Below are 20343 nucleotides of genomic sequence, written 5' to 3'. Positions count from 1 at the left end.
CATTAGTAGCACTTTACTTGTCCATATTGGATGGGCTGGCACTGCAACTGCGTGTAGTCAGAAAAATCATTTATTTATTTATCAGATTTGTACACCGCTCCACACTTTCGTCTCTGGGCAGTTAACAAATCATGACAAATCAGGCCTTTTAAAAGGTAGGCATAAAGTGTTGGAATGCAACAATCTGGAATCAACTTCATCTGGATTCCTCATAATAATAATTGAGTGACTGAATGATACAAAAGACCCAAGACAAGGCATGAGCAATCAATGTGGGAAAGGAGTTGTTTGTAAAATGCAAACACAATGCTTAACACCACAGAATCTTATAAACACTGGGGTTGTTTTCACAAGCAGCCAAGCCCATGAGGACCAACAAAAGGAAGTACTTTTTCACAAAAAGCATAATATGGAATTCTCTGCCACAAGATGAGATGACAGCCAACAACCTGGATGGCTTTAAGAGGGGTTTGGATAAATTAATGGAGGAGAGGTCTATCAATGGCTACTAGTCTGAGGGCTATAGGCCACCTCCAGTCTCAGAGGCAGGATACCTCTGAATACCATAATGGGTCCTGGCCTTTGTTTATCCACACTGTGGGTGTAAGCTTGCATGCCACAAGGGCTCAGAGCGGTCATCTGGGGGAAGCTACGTTGAACTCTGCCTCCCCCGCCCCACTGCCTACCTGCCTGTGCGCATGTGCGTGGCCGTGTAAATAGCCCCACTGACTTTAAAGTACAATTGCTCAGTGTTCAGTAGGTAGCCAGATGGGCCAATGATACTTCTTTGGCAGTTACAAACCTTCTGTTTGGATAGATCCAGCTCCCTATACATTTAAAAGCTTTATTTAGCAGTTTGCATTTCTTCTGGCAACTTTCTTCAAGATCATCCTTCATCCTTGATTGTTTGGGATTAAGGGGTGGGGAAGTGCACAGAACCGGTTCCATGCACTCCCCAGAGGATGGGGAGGTGCTGCCTACCTGCCAGCCCCCACCCCGCCACTTTCCTCCCATGGGACTCTCGCAAAAAGCATGTGCGTCAGCCATTTGTGCGGCGATACTGACCGGGGCTGCAGGGAGGAGGCTGCAGCAGGGTGGGGGCTGGCAGGTAGGCTGTGCCTCCCTTGCCCCTTAAAGAAACGCCCCCATCCTCTGAACTGGCTTGAATGCCAGTTGGCGGAAGCAGTTCGGCGCTCCAAGAATGGAGTGCCGAACTGTTCCATGCACATCCCTAGTGCAGGGATAGCAAAGTTGTTGCAACTTGTGACAAGGGAAAAGGGGATTGGCTTCCAACTATATTATTACAAGGAGAAGGTTGCCCAGATCTTTTTATTTAAAAGATCCAATTAACACCTTTATCAAAGTGTTCTCCATTTTGTGAACAATCCACATCAGCTATCAAGTTTCTGTCTATTGTCTGTATTTACATGTTTCCGTTTTCAGAACTCCTTCAATTCCTTTTAAAGTGACTCATATAGAAATCACCCATCTTGTTCCTATCTTTTTTACAATGGTTATATTGTTTGTCTTAACTTCTTCTATTCTTTTCCAGCTGACACATACTGAAACAACTTATCCTGTTACTATCTATTTTATGTTGTTACATGGTTTATTTTCCTAAACTACTATTCCTTTTAGACTGACATGTAGAAATTTACTATATGAAACCATTATAAAAGAAAAGAAGGGCTCTCACCTGGTTAAAGAAACCTAATTTGATCAATCTTATTGGTATTATTAAATGAACTGGTTCAGTCATTGAATAAGGGTGCAAAGATTTGCTCAAATTACACTAGCTGGGAGGTTTTAGCAGAAGCCCCCTCACTGGTTTATCTCAAGATTCTGGCTACATTCAGACATAATGCCAAACCAGAGGTAAACATGCCAGAGGTTCAACTTTGTGGTCATCAAAATGAGTGAAATAGTGGTTTCGTCACCCAACCCTGGATCTATTTTCGCTCCCAAACCTGAATTTGAACATACAGATTGTTAAAACCTGAGGTTAGAAGGTGGCATTGTGTCGTCCATATTCTGCTGCTGCTGTAAACTCCTCCTGCTACCATTGACTGGTTGGCAGAGCAGCCTAGAAATGCATCAGTTCTAGGGTATCTGCATTTCTCGCTGGCCACCTCTTGGAGCTGATGCCCTGCCCTCTGCCATCTCCTCTCTCCTCTTGCTGCTGTTTGGTAACAGGGATGCCACATCCCTGCAGTGCCTGCATTTAACGGGAAAGAAACACATTCACAAATTCCCACCTAGTGTCTTACGCCTCCCCTTATCCATCTGCACTAAAAGGATGGGATGACAAAATGAGGACAGCAAGAGCTGTCTCCAGCAATTCAGGACTGCAGTGATTTGTGCATTAACACATGAAACCCTGGTAACACAAGAAATTGGACAACTGGTTTGTTTTCCCACAAAGGGCACATATGCCAGCCCATTGAGGGAGTGATACCATGGTGCTTATTAGAAATATCAGTGTGCCAACCCCATGCACAGCGGGCTTCCCTGGCCATGACAACCTTCCTGTGGTCCAGTCAATGAAAGAGACACAAATCTGGTGTCTGTCTCTGTCCAATGCAACTGCTCATCCACTGTGGGACTTGTGTGCAGGGAGGTAGTGAGGGGCTAGCAAGTCAGGTTTTCTGCAGCACTCCTCCTTTGCTGCAGTTTGAAAGACAAGAGTTCCAAGGTCTTGACGGGCAAAGCCTGACTTATTCCGAGGAAGGGGCTGGCTGGTTCCTTGCATGCTTGGCTCCAAGCAGGATTGAGGATTGGATTTCTTGAGCAACCTGCAATGCACACCTCGGCACGTTACCTGGCATGCAAGATACCATTGAAAATGTTTTGACAGCTTCCATCTGGGGAAGGAGAAGAGGCACAGGTGGAAGGAGCCCTTTCATTCACAAAACATCTGATCTAGCGTGGCTGCTCAGCAAGGCACCCTTTTAAATGTGTTGTGTGTGTTGTCTGGTTGGGCAACAGGGCATTGGTTGCCTTGCATGCCTGAACATTGCCTATATTTTTAAAGTTCCTGTGGACAGTACTGCTCCCTCCAACTCTATAGAGGGATCTCTATAAATCTGTATATAGACAGATAGATATGTTTCTAGATGTTCAGCCTTGGCTCCCTGGTTTGGAGATACCCCATCTTGGTGCAGTATTATGCAATCTGGTGAAGGAAAATCTACCATGAACAGGATAACCCTTAGTTAGAGTAAAAAGAAAGCCCTTATTTTTTTTCCAGTGATACTGTTCTATATTTGGTACCAGTTTGCAGAGGAGGGGGGCCCCAGACTCTCGGCCATGCCTCATGAGCAGAGCCATCCAACAGGACAAAGGGATCAGGCTTGAAAGCCCTGTGTGGTGATAGAACATGCAATCCCCAAGCTAACTTGGCAAAGAGGCACCTTTTAACATGGTGATTCTCTTTATTTAGCAGGGGTAGAGTAACTGGCCCTATCCACCCCCAGCACAGTACCTCCAGTGACTGTTGCTGGTGTCTATCTTATGTTTCTTTTTAGATTGTGAGCCCTTTGGGGACAGGGATCCATCTTATTTATTCATTATTTCTCTGTGTAAACCGCCCTGAGCCATTTTTGGAAGGGCGGTATAGAAATCGAATTAATAACAACAACAACAACCAGTGCTTATGCCCTTCTCCCAAGGACCACTCAGTCCTGAGAGGGGCTGGCCATGGAGATATGCATGCAGCTGGAGGGTTGCTATTTCCGGTGCTTGGCACCAATAGGGTTTGAGGACTGGATGTTGTGTGCAAAGCTGTTGTGCTTGCTGGTTGTGCTAAGTCTTGAGCTTGTATTTCAGACTAGTGTTTGGAGAGATTAGAGGCATTTTAATTCGAGGGATTAGATGGACCATTTGCATATACCGCATAGCCATCAGCACCTCCATCAACACCTTCGGAGAAAGCAGAAGTCCCGGAGGTTTTTTCCCCAAAAGCTGCTGGAAATTGAGGATTTTTTTTTAACCCCAGACTTAACTCTAATTCTGGCTAAGCCAGAATTCACAGCCTCCCTTCGGAGAAAAACAGCCCTGTCTATCCTGGTCCCTGATAGCCCGCAGGGAGGTTGGGTTAAATCCAGCGAATATGTGGACTGGCACACTCCAGTCAGGAGTGGATTCGGGGTGGGGGTGGGAGCTCTGTCTGTATAACCTCCTGCAACTGCATCTACCCCACCTGCAAGCCCAGCCTTCTGCCCCCTCAGCCCCAACATCTGCTGCGCCAGACATCGCATGAGACCATGAAACCAACTTTAATCCTTGGGTTCAGATTGTGGTTTGACTGCCCCAAATAAATTATGTTTTGTTGACTGGTGTGGGTTCAGATATACACACTATCCAGAATTAGACAAAATAAACCATGATTCTGCATGATGTCTGAACCCACCCATTGTGGGTTTTGTAAATTTAGAGAGGAGTGTATGTCTGCTATGTTTTTATATAAACGTGCGACAACCAAGTACACTTTCTATAATGACATGCCACTGAGGAGCTCCCTAAGACAATATTCCTTTTCACATGTTAAGTTCGACATACCTACAATCTGTGTATAGTCTATGCACGTAACAATCTGAATATTATAATTATTTATACATTATAGTCTATACACATACAGCAGTATACTTCGTATCCATATCCTGAAATTCAGGGGGCCTGTACCCAGGTTCACTTTTAAAATTAACACGTGTACAGTCATTCACACAAAAGCATATAGATGTGTACAGGCACAAGTATGCATGTAAATCTTAATGTCTAAACAGAGTGTCTGACATGTATTGAAGAGAATTCAATGACATGTTCTCGAGAGGACACAGGGCATCACTTAGGCTAGGTCTTTTGGGCGTCACTATCACCTCACACAAATTAAGCCTGTGACCTACCAAACAATCCAAAGCAAAAGAAAATAGGCAAAACAGTGTGGCTGCAGACTGTAAGGGAGAAAGGAGGCTAGCTGTCTCTCAGGAAAACTAGTCTACCATTATTGATCTCCTTACTGAAGAAACCCTGATAAATCTTCTGAAGAATCTTAGGTTTGCAGGAAGTTTGAAAACCACTGGTATTAAGCATTTTGAAAACTGAAAGTAACTATTTGAGCTTGGTCAAACTGAAGACAGTGAGCAGATTTAGCCTAGTTAGTCACAACTAAGTACCATTGAAATCACTGAGAGTTATGACTAACCTAAGTCTCATTAATTTCCGTTGGATTTAGTCATGACTAACTTAGTCTGAATGTTGCCAACTGAATACAACTTTTAGGTCCATCTTTTATTCGCCCAACTAGAAGAGAAAGAGTCAGCAAAAATAAACATCAGTTAAAGTTCTTTCTTAACTGTACTGGATTTAATGCTAATGCTTACTACTCTAGAGTAAAATCCCACTACCTGTTTTTTAGTTTCCATATTTGTCATTGACATCCTTATTCCGTTTTAAATTGGTGATGACAATGAAGCCTCAGTAGCAATTCTTACTCTTTGCTTTGAGAGGTTGTTACCCACAGCTGCAGAAGTGTGCCAACCTGTTACAAATCCAGATGACAGAACCAACATACTACACTGAGAGCACAGACTCAGCAACTTTTTATTATGATGACCCAGTCGGTAACTGGTGTAATATGGAAGACATTGTCAGCCTTAGTGCTACATTTAGTAGTGTCCTGTACTCGTTGATTTTTCTTTTGAGTCTGCTAGGAAACAGCCTTGTCTTGTGGATCATCATGAAATACGAAAACCTCATGTCCTTAACAAATCTCTTCATCATGAATCTGTGCATCAGTGACTTGGCCTTCTCTTGCACACTGCCTTTTGGGATTGTGTCTAATTTCTATGGATGGATATTTGGTCCTTTTCTCTGCAAGGCTGTAAATGCCATCTTCTCTGTCAGCTTCTATGGCGGTGTGATCTTGCTAACCATAATGACAATTCTCCGGTACCTGGCTGTGGTAGATCCCTTGTCAACACTGAGAACTCAAACAAGAAGATGTGGTGTTCTGGCGAGCCTGGCCATTTGGACCAGCAGTATGTTAGTTGTGGTCCCTGAAGTAATTTTTACTGATCTAATACCTAAAGGTGGCAAACAGCATTGTGAATATATAAATGATACATGGAAACTGGTGGAGATGTCCCAGCAAATAGTTTTCTTTCTAGTTTCCTTCATTACCATTGCAATTTGCTACATCAAGATACTTAAGATTCTGCTTAGATCAAGGTCTCAGAGGAGGCACAGGACTGTGAAACTCATATTCACTATTGTGCTAGTCTTTTTCTTGTGTTGGGGACCTTTTAATGTGCTTTGTTTCCTGCAAGTTTTGTCTTCTTGGAGTATAATCAAGCTGTCCTGTCAAAGCCGCAGACTTGTTTTCTTTGCATTCGATATTAGCCGCAAAGTAGCCTTTTGCCATTGTTGCCTCAACCCAGTGCTATACGTCTTCGTTGGAGTGAAATTCAGACGGCATCTGAAACTCCTGTACAAGCAGTGCTCTCCATTCCACAGCAAGACCCAACCCTCCAGCCCTAGAATTCATTCTTTTCACATGGGCCCATATGAAGATGCATCCATGTACTAAATGAGCCTGAATGATACAGCCAGCCTAAAAGAAATACACACAGCTCCTCTTGATTTCTTCACAGAAAAGAAAATGAGAATTCAGATTAACATTACTCATCTCTTTTGCTTTGGACATGACTTTTCCAAAAGCTGGACCACGTTTTTCTCTGTCTTTACTTGTGCTAAAATGTTTATATGCTTGCAGAACTATAAGTGAAAGGAAAACATATCTGTTTTCATTTAGAATAAATAAAATGTATTTTTAATTAATTAAATCTTGCTTTAATCTCTGAAATGTAACCATTTAGGTGTTAAGGAACTGATATATAGAAAACTTGGCATACCAGTACAGCTGTTTTTATTCTGTGATTGAGGTTTGTGTAGTTAGTCACTTTCGACACCTCCAAAATGGGGCAAATGGGATATAAAATTAAAAATAAAAACAAATGTCAGATGCCATTTTATATATTTATTTATATCTATGTTAACTGCTTTGGAAACTTTTGTTGAAAAGTGGTATATAAATATTTGTTGTTGTATTGTATGTAGCTTTTGCCATATATGCAGTTACATATTTGACCAAACAAAGCTACATTTGTGAAGCTGTGCTTGTATTTTCCATGCAAAACAGGACATAATTTTGTCTATATATTGTTTATATATTGGTACATCTGAATGCAACTTTCATTCTTTAAGACTTTTAAATGTGGATTTGACTTCAATCAAGGAGGAGGAAATTTGGAACAGAATGGTTGAAGTGTAGGCTAGGGTTGTAAACCCACCCAATATTGGAAAAATATTGCCCCCCCCCCATAGTTTCATTCGGAATTGGAAACCCTATTGTGGATTACACCAATTAAAAACCTGCAACTATTTTTGCAATATAAACTCTTCAAGCAGTTATTTGCTACAGTTCAGCAGTAATACAATGTGTGTACAGTTGGCCTCAGATCCACAGTGATTATAATATTTTAGAGCAACACTTTTGTATTATAAATCTGGAGCACTATAATAATATAGAAACTGTCTTTATTGCTGATTTTAAAGCATATTCAATCTGTGTAGCTTTCATAATAGTACGTGAGGTTTTTAAAATGTCTTCTTAAGTATAATTAACAGTTGTTTGAAAAAAGTACCCATAAATATGTTGCATTGATTGTTCTTTGTTCCTAATCAAGTGGCTAATAAAACCAAAAAATGCATGTGATTTTGAAAACGTCCAAGTGGCCTTCTGTGCTTGAACAGTGGCTCTGGTTAGAGTGGCTGCCAATCCATATAGCACCACATAAATTTAAAAAAAAAACCCAAATGCAGAGGCAGGGGTGCCATTTCAGCAAGGAGGAAGGCAAAGAAGGAAGTCAAAACCACAGAAAGATTCAAAGGTATGATCTTGAATATATTCAAGATTAGATCTGAAAACAGCTGTGCATTTTAAGAGCATTTGTTGTGGTTACTTTTTAAATATCTCATTGCTTTCTACTACAGAAATGTTAAAAACAGCTACATACACACCATGAATGTATCTCTGGGTGGAGAGCTGATCTCTCTCTCTCTCTCTCTCTCTCTCTCTCTCTCATATATTTCTATACCGCCTGATATGTGCATCTCTAGTGGTACGAATTGTCCCCAAGATAAACAAGGCTGGCCTTGGTTTGCATTTGGAAGGATGACAGCATATGAGTCCTGTCTGGTGTAACATATTCTCCTCAGGGGATGGGGCCGTAGCTCAGTGGTAGAGCATCTGCTTGCATACAGAAGGCCCCAGGTTCAGTCTCTGGCATCTCCAGGTAGGGCTGGGAAAGACTCCTGTCTGAAACCTTGGAGAGCCACTGCCAGTCACTGTAGGCCAGGGATTCTCAACATTAGGTCCCCAGATGTCATTGGACCTCAACTCCCATAATCCCCAACCAAAAGCCACTGGAGCTGGGGATTATAGGAGCTGAAGTCCAATGACATCTGGAGAACCAACGTTGAGAATCCCTGCTGTAGACAATACTAAGCAAGATGGACTAATGGTCTGACTTGGTATAAGGCAGCTTTCTGTGTTCATTTTAAAAGTGGGGTGGGTGGCTTTTGAATTTATAGGGTTGTTCTGATTGCTTGTACAGTTAAGGAGTAAACAATACATAGGCCAATACCAACAGACGCTCAGTGAGTAGAACCATGAGCTGGCCTGGCCATAGATTCAGGTTCTCTTGAAGAATAATCACCTGTGCCTGAAACACAACTGGGAGGGGGAAGAGTCCTTAAATGGCATCCTGTATGGAGCAACAAGATGCTAGTGCAAAACTAAAGGTTCATGCTGCAAGTTGCAATATGGAGCCCTCCTAGACAGTGATATATTCCAAATTCAGTGAAAATAATGACAATAAAACAAGAAATCCACATTACATACAACAATGTTGCAGGTATTGTTTTCAAGTTAGAATAAAAGGAGTTTGAAAATTATCATGATTCCGTGAGAGGGCTATGTCTCATAATTCGGTGAGAGGGCCATTTCTCATTATTCCGTGAGAGGGCTACTGGGTGGGTGGTGGGGAAGGCTGCTGAAACTTACCTTCCTCGCAATCACTCAGTCCTTGCTGGGTACAGTCACCGGCTGTTCAGGAAGCAAGGATATTTGGGGGCCAGGACACATCGTCCTGGCCCCCAGAAATCCCATAATGCACCGCGTGAGTGTGAGGTGCATTATGGGGATCTCCGCAGCGATGGGCGGGTGTCCGTCACTGTTACAGCACTTTTAGCTATTGCTGGACAGGGTCAGGGAAATTGGGCTAAGGGAGTGCTCACTCCCTTAACCCCTTTGAAGCGGTGGGCTCCGTAGACTCTGTATGTTAACCTGGTCAGCTCCCACAGGATCTCACTCGCAGCCAGGCCTGGGCTTGGCTGCCTCAGCCCGGTCTTGGCTATGTGTGAGAACAGCCTCATAGTTTATTCAAGGATTGCTGCAGGTGGCCAGCACTCAGAAGATTGCCCTAAGTATATTATGCAACATCTTTGAACATCATTTTTTGGCAGAATTTTCACATAACTTGGAATATATCACAATCCGGAAAAGCCCATGTATTTAAGTGAAAATATTAAATGAAAATGTTTTTGAAAAAAAGTATAGTGATGTAAAATTGTCCCCAACATTCCCCAACACTGATTTTGAGGGGAACAAAACCCATGGGGATGGCAGATTAGTTTAAAACTATGAACTGGAGCAATCAATAACTGGGAAGCAGGACAAAAGGCTATATAAGGAACATTACTCCACTTTTCTTCACAATCTGGGGAGTCACATGGGGAGAAGATTGGACTCCATGGAGTTGCAGGGAGAGGAGGACACTGGTTCTCTGTGTTTGCATGCCCTCCTCTCTGGCTGGGGCAGCAGGGAAATTTGCAGACAACAACTGCTTAAGGAGAAAAGAACAGTTTGTGGGGGAATTTTTAGCAAGAAAACTGTGTTGGGGAAAAATGCTTAAGAAAGGAAACACCTCCCTGTGCACTGCAGTCATAAGAACAGCCCTGCTGGATCAGGCCCAAGGCCCATCTAGTCCAGTATCCTTTTTCACACAGTGGCCCACCAGATGCTGCTGGAAAGCCCCCAGGCAGGAGCTCAGGGCATGCCCTCTCTCCAGCTGTTACTGCCCTGCAACTGGTATTCAGAGGCATCCTGCCTCTGAGGCTAGAGGTGGCTTATAGCTCTCAGACTATTGCTGCTGATAGATCTCTCCTCCATGAAGTTATCCAAATCCCTCTTAAAGCCATCTAGGTTGTTGGCTGTCAGTCACCACATCTTGTGGCAGAGAATTCCACAAGTTGATTATGCATTGTGTGAAAAAGTACTTCCCTTTGTTGGTCCTAAATTTCTTGGCAATCAATTTCATGGGATGACTCCTGGTTCTGGTGTTATGTGTGTAAGAGAGAAATTTCTATCAACTTTCTCCACGCCATACATGATTTTATAGACTTCTGTCATGTCTCCCCACAGTAGTCTTTTTTCTAAACTAAAAAGACCCAAGTGTTGTAGCCTTGCCTCATAAGAAAGGTGCTCTAGGTCCCTGATCATCTCGGTTGCCCTCTTCTGCACCTTTTCCAGTTCTACAATGTCCTTCTTTAGATGTGGTGACCAGAATTGTACGCAGTACTCCAAGTGTCGCTGCACCATAGTTTTGTATAAGGGCATTATAATATTAGCAGTTTTATTTTCAATCCCCTTTCTAATGATCCCTAGCATGGAATTGGCCTTTTTCACAGCTGCCACACATTGAGTTGACACTTTCAACAAGCTGTCCACCACGACCCCAAGATCCTCTACTGGTCAGTCACCGACGGCTCAGATCCCATCAGTGTATACTTGAAGTTGTGGGCTGTCTCCCCATTATGCATCACTTTACACTTGCCATCATTGAACTGCATTTGCCATTTTGTCGCCCACTCACCCAGTTTGGACAGATCCTTTTGGAGCTCCTCACAATCTGGATTTCACTACACTAAATAGTTTGGTGTCATCTGAAAATTTGGCCACCTCGCTCCTTACCCCTACTTCTAGATCATTTATGAATACATTGAAAAGCGCCCAGTATAGATCCCTGGGGGACCCTACTTCTTACTTCCCTCCATTGTGAAAACTCTTCATTTATATCTAACCTCTGTTTCCTGTCATTCAACCAGCTACCAATCCACACATGTACTTGTCCCCTTATCCCATGACTGCTAAGTTTTTTCAAGAGTCTTTGATGAGGAACTTTGTCAAAAACCTTTTGGAAGTCCAGGTATACTATGTCAACCGGATCACCTTTATCTACACACCTGTTGACACTCTCAAAGAACTCCAAAAGGTTTGTGAGGCAAGATTTACTTTTGCAGAAGCCATGCTAGTTCTTTACAATTTTATCCTTGAAAATGCTTTCCATGAATTTGCCTGGAACAGACGTTAAGATAACTGGCCTATACTTTCCCAGATCGCCCTTGGATCCCTTTTTGAAAATTGGTGTTACATTGGCTACTTTCTAGTCCTCCAGTACAGAGCCTGATTGTAGAGATAAATTATATATTTTTGCAAGGTGGTTGGCAATTTCACATTTAAGTTATTAAGGACTCTTGGATGGATGCCATCTGGCCCTGGTCCTTAGAATATACTCCCTGGTATAATCTGCCTATATGCAGATAATTCGACATTGCTCGCGGAAAGCAAGAAAGATCTAGAATGGTTAATTTTAAAAATTAAAGAAGAAAGTGAAAAATTTGGATTGCACCTTAATATCAAGAAAATTAAGATATTGACAACTACAGAGAATACACAAGTCAGAGTGAAGATCAATAATGAGATAATTGAGGTAGTAAAGGAATTTATTTTTCTTGGCTCTAAAATCGATCAATGTGGTGACTGTAGCCCTGAGATCAGGAGGCGTATAGCATTTGGAAGAACCACTATGATGAGCATGAGTACAATTTGGAAGAGCAAAGATTTTAGTCTCCTAACCAAATACATATTGGTTAATGCAATAATGTTTCCAATAGCCACATATGGCTGTGAAACTTGGACTTTGAAGAAGGCAGATAGAAGAAGGACGGAGGCTTTCGAGATGTGGTGTTGAAGGCGACTGCTGCATATCCCATGGACAGCGAGAATTATGAATAAGGAGGTTTTAGATCAAGTTAAACCAATAATATCGTTAGAAGCTAAGATTACCAAACAAAGACTGACATATTTTGGTCATGTCATGCGAGCTGATTCACTCGAAAAGACAATTATGCTGGGAATGATCAGCGGGAGAAGGAGACGGGGATGGCCTTGTACTCAGTGGTTGGATATTATAAAAAAATGACACTGGGATGACCATGGCAGAATTAAAGGAAGCTGTATGAGATAGAATGGCATGGAGTTCATTGATCCATAGAGTTACCAAGAGTCGGACACGACTGAACAGATAGAGAGAGATAATCTGCCTTATACCAAGTCAGACCATTGAACCATATGGTTCAGTACTGTCTGCACTAACTGGCAGTGGATCACTGTCGTAAATCTTTTAGCCCGGCTAAAAAGATAACCCAAAAGTATACAGTGTACTGTGCTTGATTGGCCAGCAAAGTTGCCTGACCTGACCACATAGAGAATCTATGGGGTATTGCCAAGAGAAGGATGAGAGACATGAGACCAAACAATGCAGAATTGCTGAAGGCTGCTAATGAAGCATCCTGGTCTTCCATAACACCTCATCAGTGCCACAGGTTGATAGCATCCATGCCACGCCGCATTGAGGCAGTAATTGCTGCAAAAGGGGCCCAAACCAAGTACTGAATACATATGCATGCTTATACTTTTCAGAGGTCCGATATTGTTCTATTCTTCAATCCTTGTCTTCTTGGTTCCATGTAATATTCTAATTTTCTGGGATTGTGGATTTGGGGTTTTCATGAGCTGTACGCCATGATCATCACAATTATAACAAATTAAGGCTTGACTTATCTCGCTTTGCATGTAATGCGCCTGTCTCATATATCAGTTTCACCTTTTAATTTGCATTACTGAAATTAATGGACTTTTGCATGATATTCTAATTTTCCAAGTTTCACCTGTAATTTATAAATTATAAAAGACATAAGAAAACAGAAATGTATAAAATCCTGAGAAGTAAAACTGGAAAACAGCCAGACTGAAAGTTATAAGGAGCCATAGAAAGGGAGGCACATGAGCAATTGCAGGGCTTGCCCAGAATCACAGAGAGTCAGATTAAGGCTGATAGGGTTCACTGCCCGTCATCTGCCGACGTATGCTGATCGCAGCCACACAGTACCTGGCAACACTATATGTAATGGCAGGATTAGAGTCAGAGAGTAGCAAGGAGCTGTAGAATTGGCTCAGACAACCTGGATACTTGCTTAGCCGTGGAAGGATAAGAGAGGCACAAATGTCTCTATAGAACGAGCAGTAGAGGAGAACAGGCTCTGTAGTTTCGATCTGCCCTAAGCCACAGGGGCATAGTCGCTCTGTAAGTGGGGTCCTTCTATAATGGCCTTCTAGCACTGCTGAAGGGAGGCCATGGCAGCGAGCCAAAGTGAATGCCCTTCTGTGCTTTGGAACCTCCAGTTGGATGAGGTATGCTGCTGGAGAAGCGGAATATCTAAACCCATCAATGATATGAAATTTTGAGACAGTGCTGAGATCAGTCTGGTGCTCAATGTCTATAATGCGCTGCTTGATGGTTGCTTTTGCCTCACCGTAGCCCATGTTGAGCAAGGTCAAGGGAGAAAGACTCATAGTAGCTATTTTGGTCTCAATTGTCTGAATCCAGCTAGATTGGTATTCATTGTGTAGGGTTAGGGGGGCAAGACCGATTGGACAAAAGGATTGGCCAGTAACAGAGAATGGCCATCCACACCCTAGCCTTTAGCTTGAGCAGGCCTGTCTCCAGACGCAGCGTGGCACTGGAGACACAACTCAGTACTTGGAGCGCTGCCCTCAGGAATTTAGATTGTACAAGTTCCAGGGTCGCAATGTTGGGGAAGGGGCCCAACTGAGCAGCATAGAGGAGCTGAGCTAGTGACTTGGCTATGAACAAGAGCCACGGGTACGAAATGACCTCCTCTTGTCCGCAGGAAATTGAGAATGGCAGAGGAGCTTCTCTGAGCATTTAAAGCCACATTTAAAGCCACATGAGCTTTCCTAGAGCCACTAGAATGAAAAACTACTCCCAAGTATTTGAAGTGTGCTACTTGCTCAATCTTATGCCCCTCAATCCACCAAGAGTGGATCCTGGCGTAGGGCATAATTTTAGTTTTGTGGTAGTTGATTTCCAGGCAGTCTTCCCTACAGTGCAGCATCAGGGCCCTTAGAGCTCTTCTAAGGACCCCCAATGGGGGTCCTTGAGAGAATGGCTGCATCATCCGCGTATAACAGAATGGCAATGTGTCTCTCCGCAAGCTTGGGGGAGGGGGGTTGGAAATCTCGGTTGCTGAGCTGGCCCACCTTAGAATTAATGTAAAAACTCAAGAGAAGTGCGGCCAAAATGCATCCTTGTTTGATGCCCTTCTGGGTTGGAACAGCTCTTTTGAGGTGGCCTTGGGGACTACATCTCACCTTGAGTGATGTGTCTACATGAAGGGTGCAAAGAAGGTATAAAAGAGGTTGGTCAATGGAGAAGGCTTCAAATTTCTCCCATAATTTAACATGTGAGATGGAGTTGAATGCTGCCTTAAGATCAATGAAGGCGGCATAAAGAGAGGGCACCCTGCAGGAGGAGTATTTCCAGATAAGGTGCTGTAGAACTAGGCACTGATCAATGGTGGAGGGCCCTTATGAAGTACTGGCAGGGGCGTAGCAAGCAGGCTCGGTCTGGCCTGCCGGGCAGGGAGGCAATTTCCTGGTGCACCCCTCGCCTGCGCGCCCCGGCTGCTGCCTGACATCCCGCCCTCTCTCTCCCTCCCTCCGCTCTGTGAGTGTCATGGCTCAGACTTCTGACTCAGAAGAGTCAGAGCAGGATGACTTACCAGCTAGTGAGGGCTTAGAGGCACAGCCACAGGATTTGGCAGAGAAACCAGACTCTGGAGCTGAAGATTCACAAGAGCTGCCAGAAATGATCTCTGATGGGGAAGAGCCTGGGATTTCACCTGTCTTGAGACGACGTCTCAAGAGGCAGGCTCAGTGGGAGTCACGCAGGTGTAGGAGATCCCAAGAAAGCAAAAGTGCTGACTCAGGGAAGCCTGATTGGTTGCTGGTTCTCTTGAGCCATATATATTCAACAGTCTCTCTTTGCTCTGATGCTGTTTGCAGCTTTGTTGGCTGCAGATAGTGTGCTCTTGGATTTCAACCATTTCTGTGTCCCAGTTTGTCTTGTCTGTACTTTCTTGCATTGTTCCCTTAATTCCTTGTTCTGTGTTCTTCACTTGTTTCATTCCTTGTTTTGTCTTTTCCTTCCACTTATTACTGAGTTAGTGTTAGAGGGGGGTTCCTAGTTTCAGTTCAGGGGACTTAATCCATTGACTAATTGCTTTGTAAGCCTTTTATTTTCCTTCATTTGGTTTCGCTGCTGCTTTCTGGTTACTCTCAGGGGGAGTGCTGAAGGGGGTTATAAAACCCTGTTGGGTTAGCCGAGCAAACAGATTCACGACAGTGAGCTGAGCTCCCTTCCTCCATACGGCCACCTGGCGCCTGCCCAGCCAGCCTGCAAAAACAGGCTTTTTGTCCCACCCCCCAGCAGGCTCGGACTGGCCCGCCGAGCAGGGAGGCAATTTCCTTGTGCGCCCCTCGCCTGCGCGCTCATGCTGCCACCAGACAATGCGCTCCTTTCATCCCTCCCTCCGCTCTGTGAACTGAGCTCCCTTCCTCCATATGGCTGCCTGGCCTGGGGCCTGCCCAGCCAGCCTGCAGAGACGGTCTTTTTGTCCCACCCCCCAGCACAGTCCCTAGGAGAGCCTTTGCAATCTCTGCCTCAGGTTGGGTAAGCCAGAGAAAGGGTGTCGGAGGAGGAGACCAGCAGTCCTCAGGTGCCTAGGATGAGGGTGCGCATTGCCCAAGGGCCCTCCCTCTGGCTGCCTCCGGTGCCCACACTTGGAAGGAGGCGCCGGCGCTCAGAACAAAAGGCTCGACTCGAGCCTGCCCTTTCACGGGCCTCTGGCAGAGTAGGAAACCTGCCAGATGCTTGGAATACGCGCACCCCCACCCACCAGTTTTGCCATCAGTCCTCTCCTAGCAACCCTACGAGTTGCTCCTCCACGAGTTGTTCCTCTGAGGAGACTCAGTTTGCTGCCCCGTTGGCTTGCCTGGGACACTAGAATTGCCACTGCTGGGGCGGGCACTCAGTGTGGGAAAGGGCTCCCTCCGAAGCTGGCTAGCTGCCGCTGTTGAGGGTTTGAAAGCGGGAGCAGCCATCCGTGCAGGGTTTGAGCCTGAGAAGGGGTGCGCTGCACAAGTAAGGCAGGCGGTGGCAGCTCAGCCGGCCAGGCTTAGGGATGGAGGTTCTGTAGGCGCTTTCCTGCGATAGGAGCAGCAGGCCCTGCTGTACAGTTCGCCTTGGGTCGCTGGATTATGTCATATTGTTGTTAAAAAGAAAAACAAACTTGGTCGCAATTGGTTGCTGTTTCCTCTGGGTACTTGTGGTGGGGGTGGGGGTAAAGGCATACCAACACTATAAACTGTTGGTTTATAGTACAAGCTGTGCATTTCTGCTGGAAAATACTGTTGAGTTCAGTTGCCACAGAGGGCAGGATATGAGGCTCTTCTCTTCTCCCCCCACTACCGCCCCCAGACACTACAGCCCAGCTGCTCCTCCTGTAGCCCAGCTGCTCTTAAAGGTAAAGTGTGCTGTCAAGTCGACTTAGACTCCTGGCGCTCACAGAACCCTGTGGTTTTCCTTTTTGGTAGAATACAGGAGGGGTTTACCATAGCCTCCTCCCCATGCAGTATGAGATGATGCCTTTCAGCATCTTCCTAGATCGCTGCTGCCTGATAGAAGTGTTTCCCAAAGTCTAGGAACCATACCAGCGGGGAGTCGAACTGGCAACCTTCTGCTTGTTAGTCAAGCATTTCCCCTCTGCACCACTTAAGCTGCCCTTGCCTTACACATTTATCCACTCCCTTCCACCAGTTATTTATTTTCTCCCCTGTCATTTCTCTTCACCCCCATCATTTCTCTTTACTCCCATTTCTTTCTTCTCCCCATTTTCTCCCTCTCCTCCCAGCCAGTATTCCCTCTAACAGGGATTACCAGATGTTGTTGACTACAACTCCCATAATTCCCATGCAAAATCCATGGCAGCTGGGGATTCTGGGAGTTGTAGTCAACAACAGGGATTATGGAGTGATTCACAGAGTGAATTAAGATGCCATCCACTTCAGTTTCTAACAATCTTGCAGAAACTGGACTACATAGGAACACATATATCCAAACTATTTTATTATATAGAATTGCGCTTAATAGTTACAAGTGATACTTCATTTGAAATATTTATAGTAACCTATAAATAACAGAAAGCAGAGGTCAGATATCAAAAATTAACAGAAAAAATAATTAAATAAAACCAAAAAAGTATGATGAAACCCACCCATTTGCTCAAAACCTGGTGCCCTCACACATATATTTCCCCGCCCTCTCAGTGCCCCCAGTCCGACCCTGGTAGCAAGGTTGGAGTGGGCCCAGAGACAAGATTTTAAAATGCCCCCCCCACTCACTGAAGCTCAGCTCATGAAGTAAAGAAGTCTTAAATGAGGCTGAACAGTGGTAACAAAAAGCATAGTAAAATATCTATCTATCTATCTATCTATCTATCTATCTATCTATCTATCTATCTATCTCCTATGTGCCACAATAGAACATCATCCTAAATTATTTTTTAAAAGGCTTTGTAAATTGTGGACAATGCAAGTCATTTAATGGTACTAGAGAAGGACACGGTGTTCTGGCAGCTCCAGGTCTTAACACTCACATCAATTTCAGACAATGAATACAACTGAAGGAAGCCCGGGTGGGTGTGCAGCTGGGGGAGTCAGTCATGTGACTTGCCTCTGCCCCCCCCCAAGGCAGTGGGCCCCCAGACAGATGTCTCCCCTTGCCCTATTATAGTTACACCCCAGTTAGTAGTCTACTGGTATGGCAAAGCTCTCCTTTAGTTTCCCCTCTCACACAACTAGGCATGGAATCAGTTAGGGCCATAACTAAACTGGACAGAGGGCTTTCGGAAGTTTAGGTTGTGCATATGCCCTTATATAAATCTATGGTACAACCACACCCAGAATATTGTGTATAGTTCTGGTCACTACACCTTAAAAAGGATATTGCAGAGTTGGAAAAGGTGCTGAGAAGGGCAATCAAAATGATCAGAGGACTGGAGTGACTGCTCAGTGAGGAAAGACTGCAACGTTTGGACCTTTTTAGTTTAGAAAGAAGGCAAGTAAGAAGAGACATGATAGAGATGTATAAAATTATGCACAGTGTGGATCAAGTGGACAGAGTCCCTCTCTCACAATATTAGAACCCCTGAAGTCATCTGTTGAAGCTAAATGCTGGGAGATTCAGGACAGACAAAAGGAAATGCTTCTTTACACAATGTTGCTGCTGCTGCTGGATGTGTTGATGGCCACCAGTCTAGAAGAGTTTAAAAGCAGACTAGACAAATTTATGGAGGATAGGGCTATCAATGGCTACTAGCCCAGAGATCTGTATATTTCCATCAGGATTAAAGGGGGCATGTCCCTGAACAAGGAACACCAACAGGAAGAGGCATTGCATTCCCCCCCCCCGCCCTTGTGGGCTTCCCAGATGCACCTGGTTGGCCATTGTGTGAAGCAGGAAGCTGGACTAGATGGACCTTCAGCCTGATCCAGTAGGGCTTTTGCTTTTTATTTTTATTTTTTTATATTTACGTCACTACTTTCACCCTTTATTGGTTAAGGTGGTCATTTAGCCAGGCCTCTCTAAATCCTGAAGCCAACCCTGTCCAAAGTAGCTTCCTGACATCCCAGAACTGCCCCATCTTCTGTTAATAGAAGTTATAGAATCTGGAAGGTACCATTTTGATGGGTTGCCCTGAGCCATTTTTGGAAGGGCGGTATAGAAATCAAATCAATTAATGAAATAAACAAATAAATAATAAAATCAGTGAAAATTTATTTGATCATACATTGTGAGCATGATAACTATACCAAATGACCACAAGAGAGAAAAGAAAAAGAGAAGTCTGATTTTTTTAAAAAAGAAAGAAAGAAGTGGACCCATCCAACCCACACCAGCCAGCCAAAAGTGAGAACAAATCCCAGGAAGTGCTTGTGGGGATTTTTTTGCTTTCATATATGTGATGAAAACAGAACAAACAAACTATGAAAATGAAAGCTTCATTTCTGCTTCTGCTGGAGAGAGCCAATTTGTTTGAGCTGAATGAAAGAAACTCTTTGTTTTCAAATCCAGTTTCCAAGTCTAAGAAAAATACACTTTCCTATGAATTTTATATTTCTATTTTTGTTAACCAAGAGAAGTTGCATTAAACTGCAAATTTATGTTGATAAATGGTAAGGACAGGGACTGCCTAGCCATTTGCCCTCTGGCTGTTTTCCCACTAAAACCATCGCTCAAGTGGTCTTGGACCAGAATATCTCAGGAATTGCCTCCCCAAAATGACCTTGTCTGGAAATTGTGCTCGCCATCTGAGGTCCTTCTCTCTGTTCCTTGCTGACAGACCCATGGCAGGTGGGTACAAGGGAAAGGACCTTTTGGTGGTGATGGTGCCAAGAGTCTGTAACTCTCTGTAGTACTTTTGGCCCTCTTATATCTCACCTTCAAGGGGGCTTTAAAAACACTTCTGTTCTGGTGGGAATTTTTAAGTGTAGACTTTTAACGTGTTTTTTACCCAGCTGCTGTATTTTACCTGGTTGTTGCTTTCTTTCTGTTATTTGATTGCATGTTTTCATCTTGTTACTAACCCAGTTAGCAGGACCCCTGGTAACTGGGCAAAGAGGCACCTTTTAAACATGGTGATTCTCTTTATTGAGCAGGAGGAGAGTAACTGGCCCTATCCACCCCCAGCACAGTACCTCCAGTGACTGTTGCTGGTGTCTATCTGATGTTTCTTTTTAGATTGTGAGCCCTTTGGGGACAGGGAGCCATCTTATTTATTTATTATTTCTCTGTGTAATCCACTTTGGAAACTTTTGTTGAAAAGCATATATAAATAGTTGTTGGTGTTGTTATTGCTTTTAAAATTGTCAAAAGCCATTTTAAAATAGGACAGGGTATAAATGATAATAAATCAAATAAGTAATAAATATTGCTTATGTTTCTTTCTTTTAACATAAATAAA

At 43.9% G+C, this 20343-nt stretch overlaps 1 protein-coding gene across 1 annotated transcript; it reads left to right on the top strand.

The window, feature by feature from the left end:
• The first annotated feature begins 5479 nt into the window (after nt 1-5479).
• On the top strand, nt 5480-7771 carry XCR1 (X-C motif chemokine receptor 1). The gene has a single exon (XM_053259601.1). It carries the CDS (start codon nt 5552-5554, stop codon nt 6581-6583), a length of 1032 nt encoding a protein of 343 aa, XP_053115576.1. The 5' UTR covers nt 5480-5551; the 3' UTR covers nt 6584-7771.
• Nucleotides 7772-20343: the final 12572 nt, after the last annotated feature.

This window comes from Hemicordylus capensis, chromosome 6 (assembly GCF_027244095.1).
Source record: "Hemicordylus capensis ecotype Gifberg chromosome 6, rHemCap1.1.pri, whole genome shotgun sequence".
NCBI classification, from domain to species: Eukaryota; Metazoa; Chordata; class Lepidosauria; order Squamata; family Cordylidae; genus Hemicordylus; species Hemicordylus capensis.
The sequence above is the reverse complement of the archived record's forward strand: the minus strand, read 5'-3'. Positions and strand labels throughout refer to the sequence as shown.

What these genes read in the sequence shown, in the direction of transcription:
- XCR1 (XM_053259601.1), top strand. Translation starts at nt 5,552, where the DNA reads ATGACAGAACCAACATACTACACTGAGAGCACAGACTCAGCAACTTTT.